The following is a 15,000-nucleotide window of genomic DNA, read 5'->3' as shown; positions in this document are numbered from 1 at the left end:
CTCTTCTATGTTGCAGTATTTACTACATATGGGTTGTATTCCACCCATCAACCCGACGTCCATCCTGTATACTAAAGCTTACAGCCACTGCCAGTACGTGAGACATTGCACGTAGGTACTGACAACATCAGCCATAAAAGGGATATCCTCACGTACCATCCTCAGAACAGGTTAGCCCCATGAGGAACAGCAATCCTAAGGCAAACAAGGAGTCATCCTAGGAACTAAAGTTGTAGGGGGGGGAAGGCGGGTGGGACAGAATACTGCAACACAGAAGAGAAGGACATCTATGGTTATGGTAAGATTTTACACAACTATTCTATGTCCTTATTTTCACTGTTGCAGTATTCTTTACATATGGGAGAGTGCAAAAGCTCAAAAGGAACCCAGAGAGGAGGACGGGGTAGAGGAAGAAAGTGAGAAAACATTTTCTACAAATCCATGCAGAATCACTCTAGCAAACCCTGCCCTGAATCTAGAGATAGTATCCATCTTGTAATGTTTAGTAAAAGTATAGACAAAGGACCAAGTAGCAGCTTCCAAAATGGAATGGGCATCTAGGCCTTAAATGAAAGCCCCTGACGAAACAACATATCTGGTGGAATGGGCTTTGACAGAACATGGTAGGAATTTCTCATGGAAATCATAGCAAAACACAATAGCTTTAGAAATCCAAGAAAAAAGAGTTTATTTGGAAACAGGTAAACCCAGAGCTCTGGGATAAAAAGACACAGAGTTGATCTGACTTCCTTATAGATTTTGTTTTGTAAAATCTGAGTTGCCTATGTACGTCTAAAGTATGTAAAATCCTTTCACTAGAGGATTGTGGAGAAGGAAAAAAGGTGGGCAATTGAATGGACTGATTAAGAGACAACCCATTCACCGCTATAGGCATGAAAGAATGGTTAGTTCTCAAAGACAGTCTATCCTTGTGGAAAACCAAAAACGGAGGAATGCCATCAAAGCTTGAATCTCAGTGACCCTCCTAGCAGAAGTCAAGGCTACCAGAAGCACTGTTTTTGAAGTGCAAAACTTTAGAGGAGCAGAGGCCACAGGCTCAAAGTGAGCCAGGGTGAGCTTCTCTAAGACACAGTTGAGATCCCAAGGAGAATGCCCAGGTTTTCTGGGAGGTTTGATGTGTAGGATGCTTTAAGAAAAGGTTTACCCTTAGGTCTGGAAGCTAGTGGAGGTGACAATGGCAAACAAGCAGAAATAGTTGAACGGTGGACTTTCACAGAGGAATATGAAAGGCCACTTTTAAGCAATTCACACAGGTAAGAAAGTACTACTGGAATGTCCACAGAAAGTGAATCTATATTTCTTTTATGGCACCAGAGAGATAATCTTTTCCATTTGGAAATGTAATATTTCCTAGTATTGGGTTTCCTGGCCTCGTGCAAAACCCTAAGCATGTCCTGTGAGAAAAGGTGCCTGAAAAGGATCAGAAGTTGATCACCCACAAGGTCAGCTGCAGCATTGACAGAAGTGGATGGATCAAGGATCCCTTGTCCTGTGTGAGAGTAGGTCCAACCAGTGAGGCAACTTGTGGTGATGACCCTTGGCTAATTACAGAAAAGGAAACTAATGCTGTCTTGGCCAAAAGGGAGTCATCAGCAAGATTTTTGGTTTGTCCTGCTGAACTTTCAGCAGGCCGTTTTGAATGAGAGGTAAGTGGGGAATGCATAAAGAAACATTCCCTTCCATGAGAAAGAGAGGGCATCCACCTTCCAAGCCAGAGGGTGAGGGACCCTGGCATAAAAGAGAGAAAGATGTCTGTTTTGAGGGGAGGCAAAGAGGTCCAGATGTGGAGTACCCCACCAATGAACTAGATCCAGGAACACATCCCTGTGGAGCATCCACTAGTGGGATTGTATCATGGATCTGCTTAATGTGTCCACCACTGAGTTTTGTGCTGAGGGTAGGTAGATAACTTGCAGTGTTACTTTGTAATGGATAGCCAATTTCCATGCCTTGAGGGCTAACCAGCAAAGAAGGTGTGATATGGTCCCTCCTTGCTTCGTTATGTACCAGAGGATAGTGATATTGTTCGTGAAAATCTTTAGAGGACCTGGTAAGAAAAGAGGATGAAAAGTTTACAAGGCCAGAATCAGAGCCCTCATCTCTCACATGTTGATGTGTTTCCTCTGCTGTGAGGGGGACCAAAGACCCTGAAACTTCCTGGAAGCATAGGTTGCCCCCCCAACCTGCGTCTGAGGTGTCTGTGAAAAGCTGCTGCGAAAGCTGGGGTAAGAAAAAAGGAAGACATGGATTCTGAGAGAGCTGCTGAATCCACCAATGCAGCTCTGTTTTCAGGCAGGGGAGAAGAGGGACCAAGACGTCTAAAGGATGAGCATGCTGAGACCAGATTGTCTTCAGAAATCACTGAAATGTCCTCATGTGTATCTTTGCAAAAGGCAACATGGAAGTCATGAATCTGAGAAGTCTCAGAAATTCCCTGGCAGAGACAGAAGGAAGAAGCAGAAGGCTCTCCATGAAGGTTGTAAGAGACAGAACTTTGTCTGTAGGGAGGTAAACCATCATCAAAATTGTCCTGAACCTGCACCCTAAGAAAATGAGATCCTGGGTTGGAGACAGACTAGATTTTTTAAAATTTATTGTAAACTCTAGGACCTGAAGAAAAAGCATGGCTTGCCCAAGGTTTTGTTTCAGTTGATCTAAACTGCTGGCTAGAAAAAGGAGGTTGTCTAAATAGGGATACACTTGAATCCCATGAACCCTCCGGAAGGCAATGGCTGGAGCTAGGCATTTTGTGAAAACCCTTGGAGCAGTGGAAAGACCAAAAGGCAAGGCAGAAAATTGAAAGTGCAAAGAACCTGCCAAGAAATTAAGAATTTTCTGTACTGAGGGTGAATGGGAATACGTAGGTAAGTGTCTTTGAGATCCAGAGAAGCTAAGAAGGACTGAGGAGAAATTGGGGGAAAAGAGCTTGCAGAGACAACATCCGAAAAGAAGGCACCTCCAGGAAAGTGTTTACGTGGGAGAAATCTAGAATGGGTCTCCAAGGACCATCCTTTCTTGAAACAAGGAACATTATTGAGTAAAACCCCTTTCCTCTTTGTTCTAGAGGTACAGTCTGAATGGTGCCTTGGGCAAAAGTTGAGCTAATAACTGAGGGAATACATGAAGTTTACAGGAAGGGGGTTGAGGGATCCCCAGGATCCCCCATGGGGAAGAATCTTCCAAGTCATAAAGTACCCTTTTTGGATGATACAAAGAACCCAGAAGTCTTAAGTGATCTCCACCCAGGCTGGAAGGGAAAGAGAAAGGCGAAGAGAGGGGGATTATGACTTGGAAGAAGGGACTAGTTGTCACAGACAGCTGGATCTGGCCTGAAAGGGCTGTTGAGATGGAGGAACAACAGCAGCAATTTTTGACTGAGGAGGTCTCCTAGAAGACTTCTTAGACCTAGTTCCAGAAGTAGAAGCAGAGGGAGAATGGGCAGGTCTCCTGAGAAAGGAAGTCTTTGCAAGAAAATTCCTATGGAATTTGGGGACCGGAGACACAAGCAAGTGTTTCAAATCTTGGAGCTCTTTTACTTTTTTCCTGCAGAGATTTAAACAGGTCTGTAGCAGCTGAGCCAAAAAGGGCAGAGTTATATAATGGAGCACCAAGTAATTTGGCTTTTATATAATCAGGTGATGATTGGTGCCTCAACCATGAATGTTTTCTAAGAATAGATGCAGAAGCCACAGCCCTGGAAGATGCCTCCACAGCATCACAGCTATGCCTAACTGAATGTCTAGCTACCTATGAAGATGCAAACAAAAGTGAGAGAACATGAGATTTAACCTCTGAGTCTGACAAATGGGCCAAGGCCTGAGATGCCTGAGAAAGCAAAGCTAAATAATATCTGGACATGTGTGTCTGATAATTCATAGATTCATAGATTCATAGATTCATAGATTAGTACTAAGCTAACTGCCCTTGCGGGCCATTGTAAGCCTAGCCAATTATCCCTTGTGAGACTCAAACCCTGCACCTTGTGTTTGTAAGGCAAACACCTTACCCATTAGGCCACCCTCCCCCAAATTAATGGCTCTAATAGCTAAGGTGGACAAAGTGTATACCTTCTTACCCAGTCTTTCCAAAATCTTGCTTTCCTTCTCAGAAGGAAGTAGCTTAGCCAAAGGAGACAAGCGAGAAGATTTGTCAGAGACAATGGAGGTCACAGTTGAATCCACTGAGGGACATTTATAGAGAAACTTAAAGTCATCAGGGACTATATAAAATCTGTCAGGTCTCTTGGAGGCAGGAGCTTGGGAAACAGGGGTTTTAGAAGAAGATGCAAAAGCATCCAGGAAAGCTGGAGGAACTGCTGAGGGTGGAGGGACTTCCATTTGAAGCAGATCATAATACCACTTTTGTTCTTAAGAAATCTGGGAACAATCCCATTTGAAAAATTCCCTCATCTTATTAATAGTTTCCCCAAAAGAAAGCTCTTCAACTCAGGAATCTCCCCCATTAGACTCCTCCTCAGGAGAAGCATATTCCAAAGGAGACGGAATATGGGTGGAATATGCAAGTAAGTCTTCATCAGAGGAGGAATCCTCAGATTCAGAGGAAAGGACCTGAGCCTCCGTAGATTGCACAGAGGATAAAGCCTGAGACACTGAAGCCTGTACTGGAGAAGAAGCAAAGGCAGGAATCGGGAGAGAGAAGAAGAACGGCTCAAAGCCACTAAGGCCTTAATAAGACCCTGTGAAAATGCATCCCAATCTGACTGAGGAGTGGAAGGGATGTTCAAATGTTTGGTCTTTTGCTTCTTTTTAAAATGTCTTTCCAAGAGAGGAGAGGGGCCAGATGAAGGTCTAATGTCCGGCTGATGCAGTGGAGCTGCAGGAATGTTACCAGCATCTTCCAGCAAAACAAGCTGCAGTTCTCCCATGTCACCCTGAACTGGACGTCTGCATTGCCTTGGACGTGCTAGGATCCAAACCCTTGGCAGCTTCCTCAGAGGTACCCACCAAAGAAGCAGACCTGACCTCCAAACTAACCACTGGGTCTTCACCGACCTCAAGGGCAACATTGGAGGTGGCAAGCACAGCTGAAGAGGATTCAGGTTTTAGCTTACTTACCTTCCTATTCAAACTCGGCTCAGCTGAATGACTCATGGAACCATTGTGTCTCTAACCAGACGTTTAAGTCTTTGGTTCTCAAGATAAAGATTTAAGGCCAAAAGACAGCTACATAAGGTCTGACAAATAGAACAGGAATGGTGATCGTGACTAGGCCCCAAACAAAAGAGACAAAGGTTGTGGTTATCTTTACGTGGAATCTGTCTTCCACACCTACACTTGCCCTTCCTGGATGACATGAATAACAACGACGACAGTAGTAATAAAATAAATCCCTAATGGGGTACTTATCTGAAGCTGGCAGCAAAACACGGAATCCAACTGCAGACCGTATGCAAGAGTCAACCTTCTGAGTGGAGGTGAAAATGTTCTAAGGATGGTATGTGCGAACATCCTTTTTATGGCTGACCTATGTGCAATGTCCAATGTACTGGCCGGGGCTGTAAGCTTTTGTATACAGGCAGAATGTCGGGTCGCTGGGTGGAATACAACCCACATATAAAGAATACTGCAGCATTGAAGAGAAGGACATCAAATGTAGGCTAGAAATATGTTAGGGCCACGGCACCCAGACACCAGATGAGTGAAGGGTTGGCCCATCATTCACACTGCAGTGTGTGGCTTATGACTACCTGCATTTATCTGCTTTCTTCTGCATTTCTCTATCAGGAGCCAGCTCTTTCTGCCACCATCAATGCATTCAGGAAATGACAACTTTCAAGCTCAGTTCTTCCCCTTCTTAGTTAGGAGACCACTATCCCATATCCATTCTTAGTTTCATAGTCAGAACATGGGATCACAACTGATGCCATTATGAGACAAAAACCTCATTAGAAATTCCACTAACATCCACATGTGTGCATGTCTAATTTGTACTTAAAATATTAAAGGCAGGAGTAGAATTAGTCTCCCTTGGAAGCTGGATCTACTACTACTAAGTAAATCTTACAGGAAATGACTGACTTTGGTTCTAATGGGAACAAAACAAATAGCTTGATGGGGTTAAATTAAAGTTATGTACCTACTATAATACTTGATCTGTAACAGCAGGCCTATCCTTTGTAACTCTCAGGACTAAGGCCATAGGCATGAGGACTTCTTTGTAAGACAGACTTTCCAAGGCTGCTGAATACCTCCACCTATCACATAACACAATATGTTGTTCTCTCTCTGGATTTAACATTAGTCATGATAAAGAAAAAATATTAATACAAGACATAGAAGATATTCTTAACCAAGGTGCAGGAAGGTGAATGGAGGTTTTTTATCGAGGAAAGACCTACTCTTATAGACATATCATTATAATAAGTTAGTAACTTTTGCATCTGATTAGACTATGTCCAACCTGGAACTCATACGACATAGCCACAAGCTTTCCCTTCTGGATGGGCCCCTTAGTAGAACACACCATTGATAACTGTAGTGCCAAATGAAGATCTGAAACTGCAGATAAGATCTAGCTTGCAATGCCTATCAAATGTGTTAAGCAAATACCAAGTAATTACTGGACAAAAGTAATCAAGAACTGCATTTCTGAAAAAGGCTACCAGAGTAGCAAAGGGATCTGGTAGCACGCATTTTACTAATGTCACACATTCAGCCAGATATTTAGCAAAAGTAAGTTTAGACACTTTATGGCCCAGAGATTTGGAAGGAAAAAAATGGACATCTTTCACGGGTTCAAAGGTACTAGGTAATCAGTTGCAGATCATTACAAGCCTAGCCAAAAAAAAAAAGAGCTATGGTATATGGACGTGGTTATGTTCATATAATGTCTCAGTTGGTGGTATACATCCATAAGGTGCAGCAAGTCCTCCACAGGACTGGAATAAAATGGAAAGAATAAAGGTAAATGTATGTACTGATAAGATGGTTCAGTAGAAAGAGAATGAAGTTCAGAAACCCTCCTGGTTGAAGAAAAGGTGGCCAAGAAGAGTCTTTTATATAAAGAGATTTACTTCTGTTGTTTTTACTAGCTTGAGGGGAACCTAAGCTAATTTTTCCAAAACAAGACAAACTCCAGGGAAGTACTGGGTCTCAGAATAGACGTCTCAGCAAAGTAATGTTTTGAAGCAAGGTCTTACAGTTTCAGTGAAGCAAAACAGCTAGCATCTTGGCCTTAATGAAAGTCATGACAGCTGAATGCATTTTAATGGAAAAGCTACTTAGACTAGTTTCAGCTTTAAATATCTTTGAGAAACTCCAAGACTGCAGAAGTAGTGAAAGAAAAGGATTTAGGTTCTTGGAGTTTGCTCACATTGAAAATGTGTTCAGCTGTCACTGTTTTTCTCATACTGGGGTTTCAGGAAGAAAAGAGAATCGTGAGCACTCTAACGGAAAAGAACAAATTACTGTCAATTACTTGAATTACCGAAGTCAAGTGAAGAGCTAAAGAGTGTAAATGTCTTGGTGAGATTTTTCCAGTGGCTGAATCATCAGTGTTCTTGCTGGACTTAAGAACAAGGACTTTTCCAAATGTGAAGACACAGAAAAAGGGAACCATACCTGCTGAGGCTAATCTAGTAAGGGGCTATGAGAATGACTTCAACTTTAAGAATGCTTGTGTTCTTGTCAAATCTTGTCAAAGTAAAAAAAGGAGTCTGGGTGGCCACTTGTGGGACCATTGCCCCTCATGGGTTAACCTGGCAAAAGAATGAGTAAGAAGTCCCTGCACTTGGTGTTGGTCAAGGAAACAAATGTGTCACAGCAGGGTTTGACTGATTTTTAGAAAATCGTCTTGGATACTGAAGTACTGATAGAGTACTGGTAAACATCTACTCCAAGTGTCTGCCAAAGACTTGGACTTGCTAGGTATATGGATGACAACAAGACAACAGATGTTGGACATAACCCCTTCCCACAGTGTCACAGAGGGTAGGATAGAGTTCCCCTCCTTACATGTTGATGTACCATACCATTACCATTCTTCTATCTGTACAGTGAATACATGATCTGGGAATAGAGTCCTGAAATTCTTGGAGGGTCACTAGGTCTGCTCTCATGTCCAGTACATGGCTGTGGAGGGAGAGTTCCGATGACATCCAAACACAATGAACTGTATGTCTTTTGAATGCTACCATCCCAGGGCATATGCACCTATGGTAAATGTCACTGTGGAAGGGGGAAGTGTAAGGAAAAATTGCTGGCATCCTTCCACCATGCAAAGTGATAGTTACAGGTCTGAAAAATACCTATTTGATGTTGTAGAGGATCCTTTCACCATGCTAGGAGGCATTTGCTTACCTAAGAAATAAAGACTTGACATTCTGGAAGATCTATTTTATAAGACCACTGGACAACTGCATAACTCTCACTGAGCATCTCAGATGAGTAGCAATGGGAATGGAGGCCACCGCGAGACCAAGCATCTTCAGACATAAGTGAGCTGTGGTTATGGAAAATATGATAAGAAATTCTCACCCAAGTAGTATGTTTTTGTCTATGTAGAGTCTTCTTCTGCATAACAATATCCAAATTATAGCCTTTAAACATGAGCAGCTGTGTATGTTGTAGCCCAAACGGGACTAAGGCAAATTTTATTCTCGAAGAATGGAATAAACTGACAAAACACTCCCTTCACTGACTCAAAAGTGAGTTATGGTTGGGGCAGCTAGGAACCAGCCATCTAGATATAAAAGCACTTTGGCTCTCTGCAGACGCCATAGTACCACAACCACAGGTATATATTTAGTAAACACTATGATGTCTGAGGTGACACTAAATTGAAGAGTTTGGAAATGACAATGGCAGACTTTGACTCTGAAGCAAAGAAAGCTTCTGGATTTCTTCACAATCTTGATATTGAGGTATGTATCCTGGAAGTCCAAAAAAAAAACACATTTGGTTTCCTTCTGCCAGACAAGGAAGGACTGACTGCACCAAGTCCGTACTGAAGGTTTCTATGGGGGTGAATGCATTTATGCTACCTGAGCCACAGGTGAAGAGCTAATGGGTCCTTTCATTTTTCATACTAAAAAGTACCTGGAGCAATAGCTGGACCCCGTCTCATCTAGAGGGACCACTTGGATGGCTCTTTTGTTAACAGGATTATGACTTCTGTTTTACCATTTTCATCTCATGGGGTGGAATGTCAAGCAAAGGAGAGGAAACCTGGAGCTGAAAGAAAGGGAGCCTTGTACTCCACAAGAATAAGCATCTTCACCTATCCATTATTTGTTATGAAGTTTCAAGATGACAGATAGAAAGACAGATGGCCCCTGAGTACCTCTAGAGTGAAGCAGCCAGGTAAGTCTTCAACTACCTGTGGGTGCAGTATGGCAGCTTGACAACTACAGTGAAATCCTGCCTTGGGGCTTCCACCTCTCTTTAAATTTCCTTGATTATTAAGGTTCTACCAAAGCGTCCATCATTGTGGCTGTTTCCATGCTTAAATCACAGTTGATGAGCTTTTTTTCTGCATTTTGGGACAACTTTATGAGCGTTACCTTCTTTTCTATGTTTTCCATGTCTACCTTGGCCTCCAACCTGAGTAACATTGATCTTTAGAAGACAGCATTCATAGAGATCACTTTGGCATACCTGACAAAGTTATTCAGTTTGAGCCATGTGTAGTGGTGAATTGCTATGCCAAATCCTAGTGCTTTGGTAGAGTCTTTGGCAGTGTTAGAGAAAACCTGTATTATAAGGTAAACTGTCATAGAAAGAGATGCTGAATGGAATAGCATTCCATCAGGTATCTGGCTTAGTGTATGGTGCATTTCATCACATTCAGTTCTTTGACATTTCTCCATGTGGGCCGGGTAACTGATCATCATCACAGACATTTGGTTCTGAGATTTATAAGACACCTACTAAAAGCAGCTGTCAGCACCAAAGTGTCGATCTTAGGAGCTACAGTCAGGAAGCTGGACATGGTCTGCTTTCTACGGGACTGGAGCTAACACATGTGGATTTTCCCAGTCAGTCTTGGTGGCAAATTTTAAAAAGTCAGCCAAAGGTAAGACCACCAAAAAAAGATTGTTGAGTAGACCTGAAAACATACCAAACTGCCTGCTGTGGGGAAGGATAATGGGTTAGTAGACCAGTCCTCACACTGAAGTATCATTTCTTGAACCTCCCTGAAGTTGAGGTCATCAGGAGGGGACACAAGGAAACCAGTATTCTCCTCCTCATCATCCAAATTAGCTGTGGCAGATTTGGCTAGCAGAGTTGTATGTTTCCACTTGTATGAAGTTGTTTTATGAACCTTTATAAGTGGTGAGTCTGAGGAAGAAGACTCTTTCAGGCTCTGAAATTGGCTGAGTGAGCTGTGAAGGGGTTTTAGCCTATTAACCTTGAATGTTTACCATGGATGGCAGCTTGTGAGGACTGAAAAGCAGAAGTACATATTGCAGTGGGCAGTGCTGACACTAACAGAATGTGACTTGGGAGGAATCACAACAATGATGGCTGATGGGCCAGAAGTAAGATAGATGGCAAACGACTGCATTGGCTCTGAAATCACGGGGTTAAATCCTTAGACATCAACACTAAAGCTCAGATGTCAGCAATAAAACTATAGGGACAAATGTGAATATCATTGGCTTGATTTTGAGCACTGACCCTATTGTTATCATCAGGGTAAAGAGGGTCAGCATCATCACCATAAGGACTGAATGTGATGCTGAATTTTATAACATCAGAAGTGAAACTGTAAGTGCTAAAATTGATGTCAATATCCTGGCAACAGAAACAGGTTGTGGCATCAACAATGAAGCAGTATCAGTCAATCTTCAATGCTGGTGTCAAAAATGTGGGGAGTGGTAAGAAAAGCCTCAGTCTTTATTTATTTATAGACTGGAATTTCATATTCTAAGTTATAAGTATCTAAAGACATTTCTGTTACTGAATTAAAGCAGTGTTTCAGTACTTCAAAGTTATACAAAGGAACAGTAACAAAACAAATAAGACAATCGGTAGTTTGGGCACTACAAATATTTTCTTAAATTAAAAACTCTTCCCATCAAAAACAATTACAACATTAAAAAATCTACTGTGTTCAAGGAAATCAGGTATATTTTACTACATGAGTTTAATGATTTTTGTATCTGGGAAACACTAGTGAAATATATACTAACATACTAGAAAGTAAGCAACAATGAAATGTACCTTTGTGCCCTCATACAGAAAGGCATCCCAGACCCTGAGAAGAATGTCTGTGACAAGACTTTCTACAAAAACTGCCAGAAACCAGTTAAATGTGACCATGGAGATGTCCACATTGTGCTGCTCAACATGAGCCATCAACCTTGGCATCTTCTCTGACAAGAGATCCTTAAACACTCGTTGGTCAACCTACAAAGAAAGTTAAGACATGTTATGATATAGTTAGTCTAACCACCACACATTAAGCACAATCACAGCTCATTTTGTTTCGCTGCCATATGCTTAAATAAAGGCCCATAAGTGAAAAACCTAATTCATGGCTTAAATCTAGGAGGTACTGGGGTAGTTGCCAGGATTGCTCCAAGTCAGTACTTTGACCCCAATTTTCTGAACAGTAAGTCAACTGAAAGTAAATTACTCAATTTCAAGATAGGTAAGATTCATAGGAAGGGCAAACCCTGCATACCACCCATGCAGGAAGTTTCAGAGTCACTATCTCTGGACTTCAAATAATCCCCTTTGAGATCACTAAACATTAGTGGAAGCAAAAGCAGCAAATCAAAGATATACAGTCCACCTCCAACATAAACTTGTTCTCCTACACCCAAGTAGTAACAGACATTACCAGACCAAACAAAACCAAAAACAATGGCTCTACACTAGATTGGATTCTAGTGTCTGACCTGAGTAAAATTTCAGCCACAGGCACTTTACCTCAAACCATAAGTGATCACCTACCTGTTTATATCCTTCGGAAATACTCTCCCACACACAATACCCACCAGTATAAACTAACCAGGAACCTATCCAAATTCAGCCCACAAACTTTAAACAACATCCTCCTACAAATAGACTGGAGTGCCCTAAAAGTGCTACCCTTGGACGAGGCAGCTGAACGCTTCAATACTACATTTTTAAATATTCTAAATAACTTAGCTCCTCTACGAGTAAAACGAATCAAAACCAACCATGCTAACTGGCTAAATAGAGCCACAAAACAACTTATGACAAACAGAGATAGAACATGGAAATTCTGGCATAAAACCAAAAATCCTGCTCCCCACCTAGAATTTAAACAACTCTGAAATCAAACCAAACACTTCATAATCAGAGATGAGAAAAACTTCCACCTCACATCCCAAAACCAAAACAGAAACAATGCTAAGAAATTTTTGGGTACCATCTCTAGTTAACTACATCCAGGTAACAAAAACAACCCATGCCCACAAAGACAAATCTCCCAATGAAATAGCAACCCTCTTCAACACACACTTCATGGATACCATTTCCAAACTCTCTGCCACCTTCCCACAAATTCTAAAGCTAGCAGACAAACACTCATGCAACCATCACACCACCACCCAATGCTTGCTTTTCCTTTTCCCCTAGCCCTGCAGCTACCATTCACAAATTACTACTCAAACTAAAACCCTGGACAACTGCTCCAGATAATCTACCCCCAGATTACTTATAAATGTCAGCCAAATCTATAGACTACCCCATTAGCATACTAATCAATAGATCCCTCCAAGAGTCTCATGTACCTGTAATCTGGAAAAAAGGCTACATGCTCCCATTTCACAAAGGTGGCCCTAACATAGATTTCACCAATTTCTGACTAATTGCAATACTCTCCTCACTATCCAAAATCATGGAGAAATCCATCCACGCTCAGCTCCTACATTTCCTAACAGAAAATAAGATATTATCCCCATCCCAACATGGATTCCACCCATATCACATTACCACCACCACACTCCTATCATTCATGGACACTGTGACCCAAGCAAGGGACACTGGAAAAATGGTCTCCTCTCTCTTTCTGGACCTCTGCAAAGCCTTCAACATCATATCCCACCCCTTACTCCTGGCAAAGCTACCCAATCTGGGAATGTTGCCCCCCACTCTTAACTGGTTCTGTGATTATCTAATCAATAGACAGCAAGCTACTAAATGGCTCCACTCTTTCACACCATTCCTCAATATACACACAAGCGTTCCCCAAGGATCCATATTGGGACCTCTCCTTTTTAGCATATTCATTAATGACTTCCACTCCACCCTCCCCTAAATCCTGTAATACAGTACGCAGACGACTCAACCATTATCTGCATTGCTGACTCTGCTGACAAACTCCTAGCTAGGACCCAACATGCTTTCTCAATCACTGAGGAATGGATGAATAACAACCATTTGGCCCTTAACCTTGACTTGGTAAAACCAACCTGCTTCTATTTACCCCCAAAAATCAACCCCCCTAAATAAAGCAGATTTTAATATCTATTCACAAAACAAAACCTGCATAAGAGCAGTATCACAAACTAAACTTCTAGGAGTTATAACAGACGAACACTTAACCTTCGATCTATACATCCAAAACTGCATAAAAAAAAAAAATCAGAAACTAGGCACCCTCTATAAGCATAAATTGTACCTCACACCCACCACTAGACAAACCCTTGCACTATTGCTTCCTTCACTTTTATACAGTGCCCATTTGTTCACTAACATTCAAAGCTTCTTAAAATCCAAGATCAAGTCCTATTGTAACAAGATTGCAAGGTTCGCTACCAATGAAACTTACTCCTTCCATCACTGCATCTCCCTACGCAAACTAAAATGGCTCAAACTTCCCCATCACCTAACCTAGTTGCAGTTAACCACAGCTCACAATTATCATTACCAAACTTTTCAGTTGTCCATCCCTCACCTCCCTGTTTATTCTCCATAAGCCCTCTCGACAACTCAGATCTGAAAATCAATTCCTTCTAAAAGTGCAAATACCCAGTCTAGCAGTTGGTCAATCTCTCTACTCATGTACCATTGCTAAAACTTGGAATTCCCTACCCAGCTCTATCAGAACTATTTCCAATCTCATATCCTTCAAAAAGTCTCTAAAACAGCATCTCTTAGCCCTATGCCAATGTACATGTGGCTACCACTACATAGCATCTTCCCCCACCTGATCTCACTAACTTTTTTCTCCACTCTGCTTAATAGTTATGCAACTATCTCTTGCTGTCTCTTCACTCTACAGTATCCAAAGCAGATGATATATTGTATGTTGTATATTTTGTATATAATGTATACTGCCTTTGTTATTCTAGCTAGAAATTTATAATAAGATTGTATGTCTGTTTTTTAAGTTGTTATCTCTCTATGTATGTAGAAAATGTGATTGTATTTAAATTTCTTTTGTATGTGGAGCTTTTCTCCCCCCGGGCCTCCACTGAAAATGGGCACTTTTTGGCCCAGTGGACCATCCCGGTAAACAAATGCAAATAAATAAATAAATAGAGCAATCATATTCAGTGAATCAACATTTTGATCAAATGCAATCAGTCTAGCACTTTATCAACACCCAAGTCGTAGACTCCCTACTAAGCTAAAGGTACTGTAATGAGGTGAAGACTACGGTACTCAAACCCAAACTTAATGGATTTTCCACATTTGCTTACAGCGGCAATACACCTCATGCATTTCTTTTGTAAACATCAGTTCATGATTCTTGATAAAAACATTTTCATTACAATGATGTATTTAGGGCTAACAATCCTTTATTTGTGAACTAACCGGTTTGCTCTGAAAAATAATAACTAATGCCACTGATGTTTTCTTCAGGTGTTGTTGCAATGTGCTCACACATAAGTGATAGAGATAAAAGGATAAATCCACAAACTTTTTTAAAACAGCACCAAGTAAACTGTACTGGCATTGTTCAAAATAACAACAAAAAGACAGAGACGCACTGTACCTTACTAGGAAATATAACTCTAAAAGTAAAAAGACTGCTTGGTGA

The 15,000-nt window shown here is 41.4% G+C and overlaps 1 protein-coding gene across 2 annotated transcripts in view; it reads right to left on the bottom strand.

Annotated features, from left to right (window-relative positions):
• TBC1D2 (TBC1 domain family member 2) overlaps positions 1 to 15,000 on the bottom strand; it is a 1,250,316-nt gene that overhangs the window by 90,984 nt on the left and 1,144,332 nt on the right. For both annotated transcript variants that reach the window (XM_044060977.1, XM_044060979.1), the window contains one exon: positions 11,205 to 11,390. In XM_044060977.1, coding sequence (XP_043916912.1) covers positions 11,205 to 11,390 — 186 coding nt within the window. The remainder of the gene's footprint in view (positions 1 to 11,204; positions 11,391 to 15,000) is intronic.

The sequence above is a fragment of the Protopterus annectens genome, chromosome 2.part0 (assembly GCF_019279795.1).
Source record: "Protopterus annectens isolate FY-2018-M chromosome 2.part0, PAN1.0, whole genome shotgun sequence".
Classification (NCBI taxonomy): Eukaryota; Metazoa; Chordata; order Ceratodontiformes; family Protopteridae; genus Protopterus; species Protopterus annectens.
Note: the sequence above shows the minus strand (reverse complement) of the source record. Positions and strands in the feature narration are given on the sequence as shown.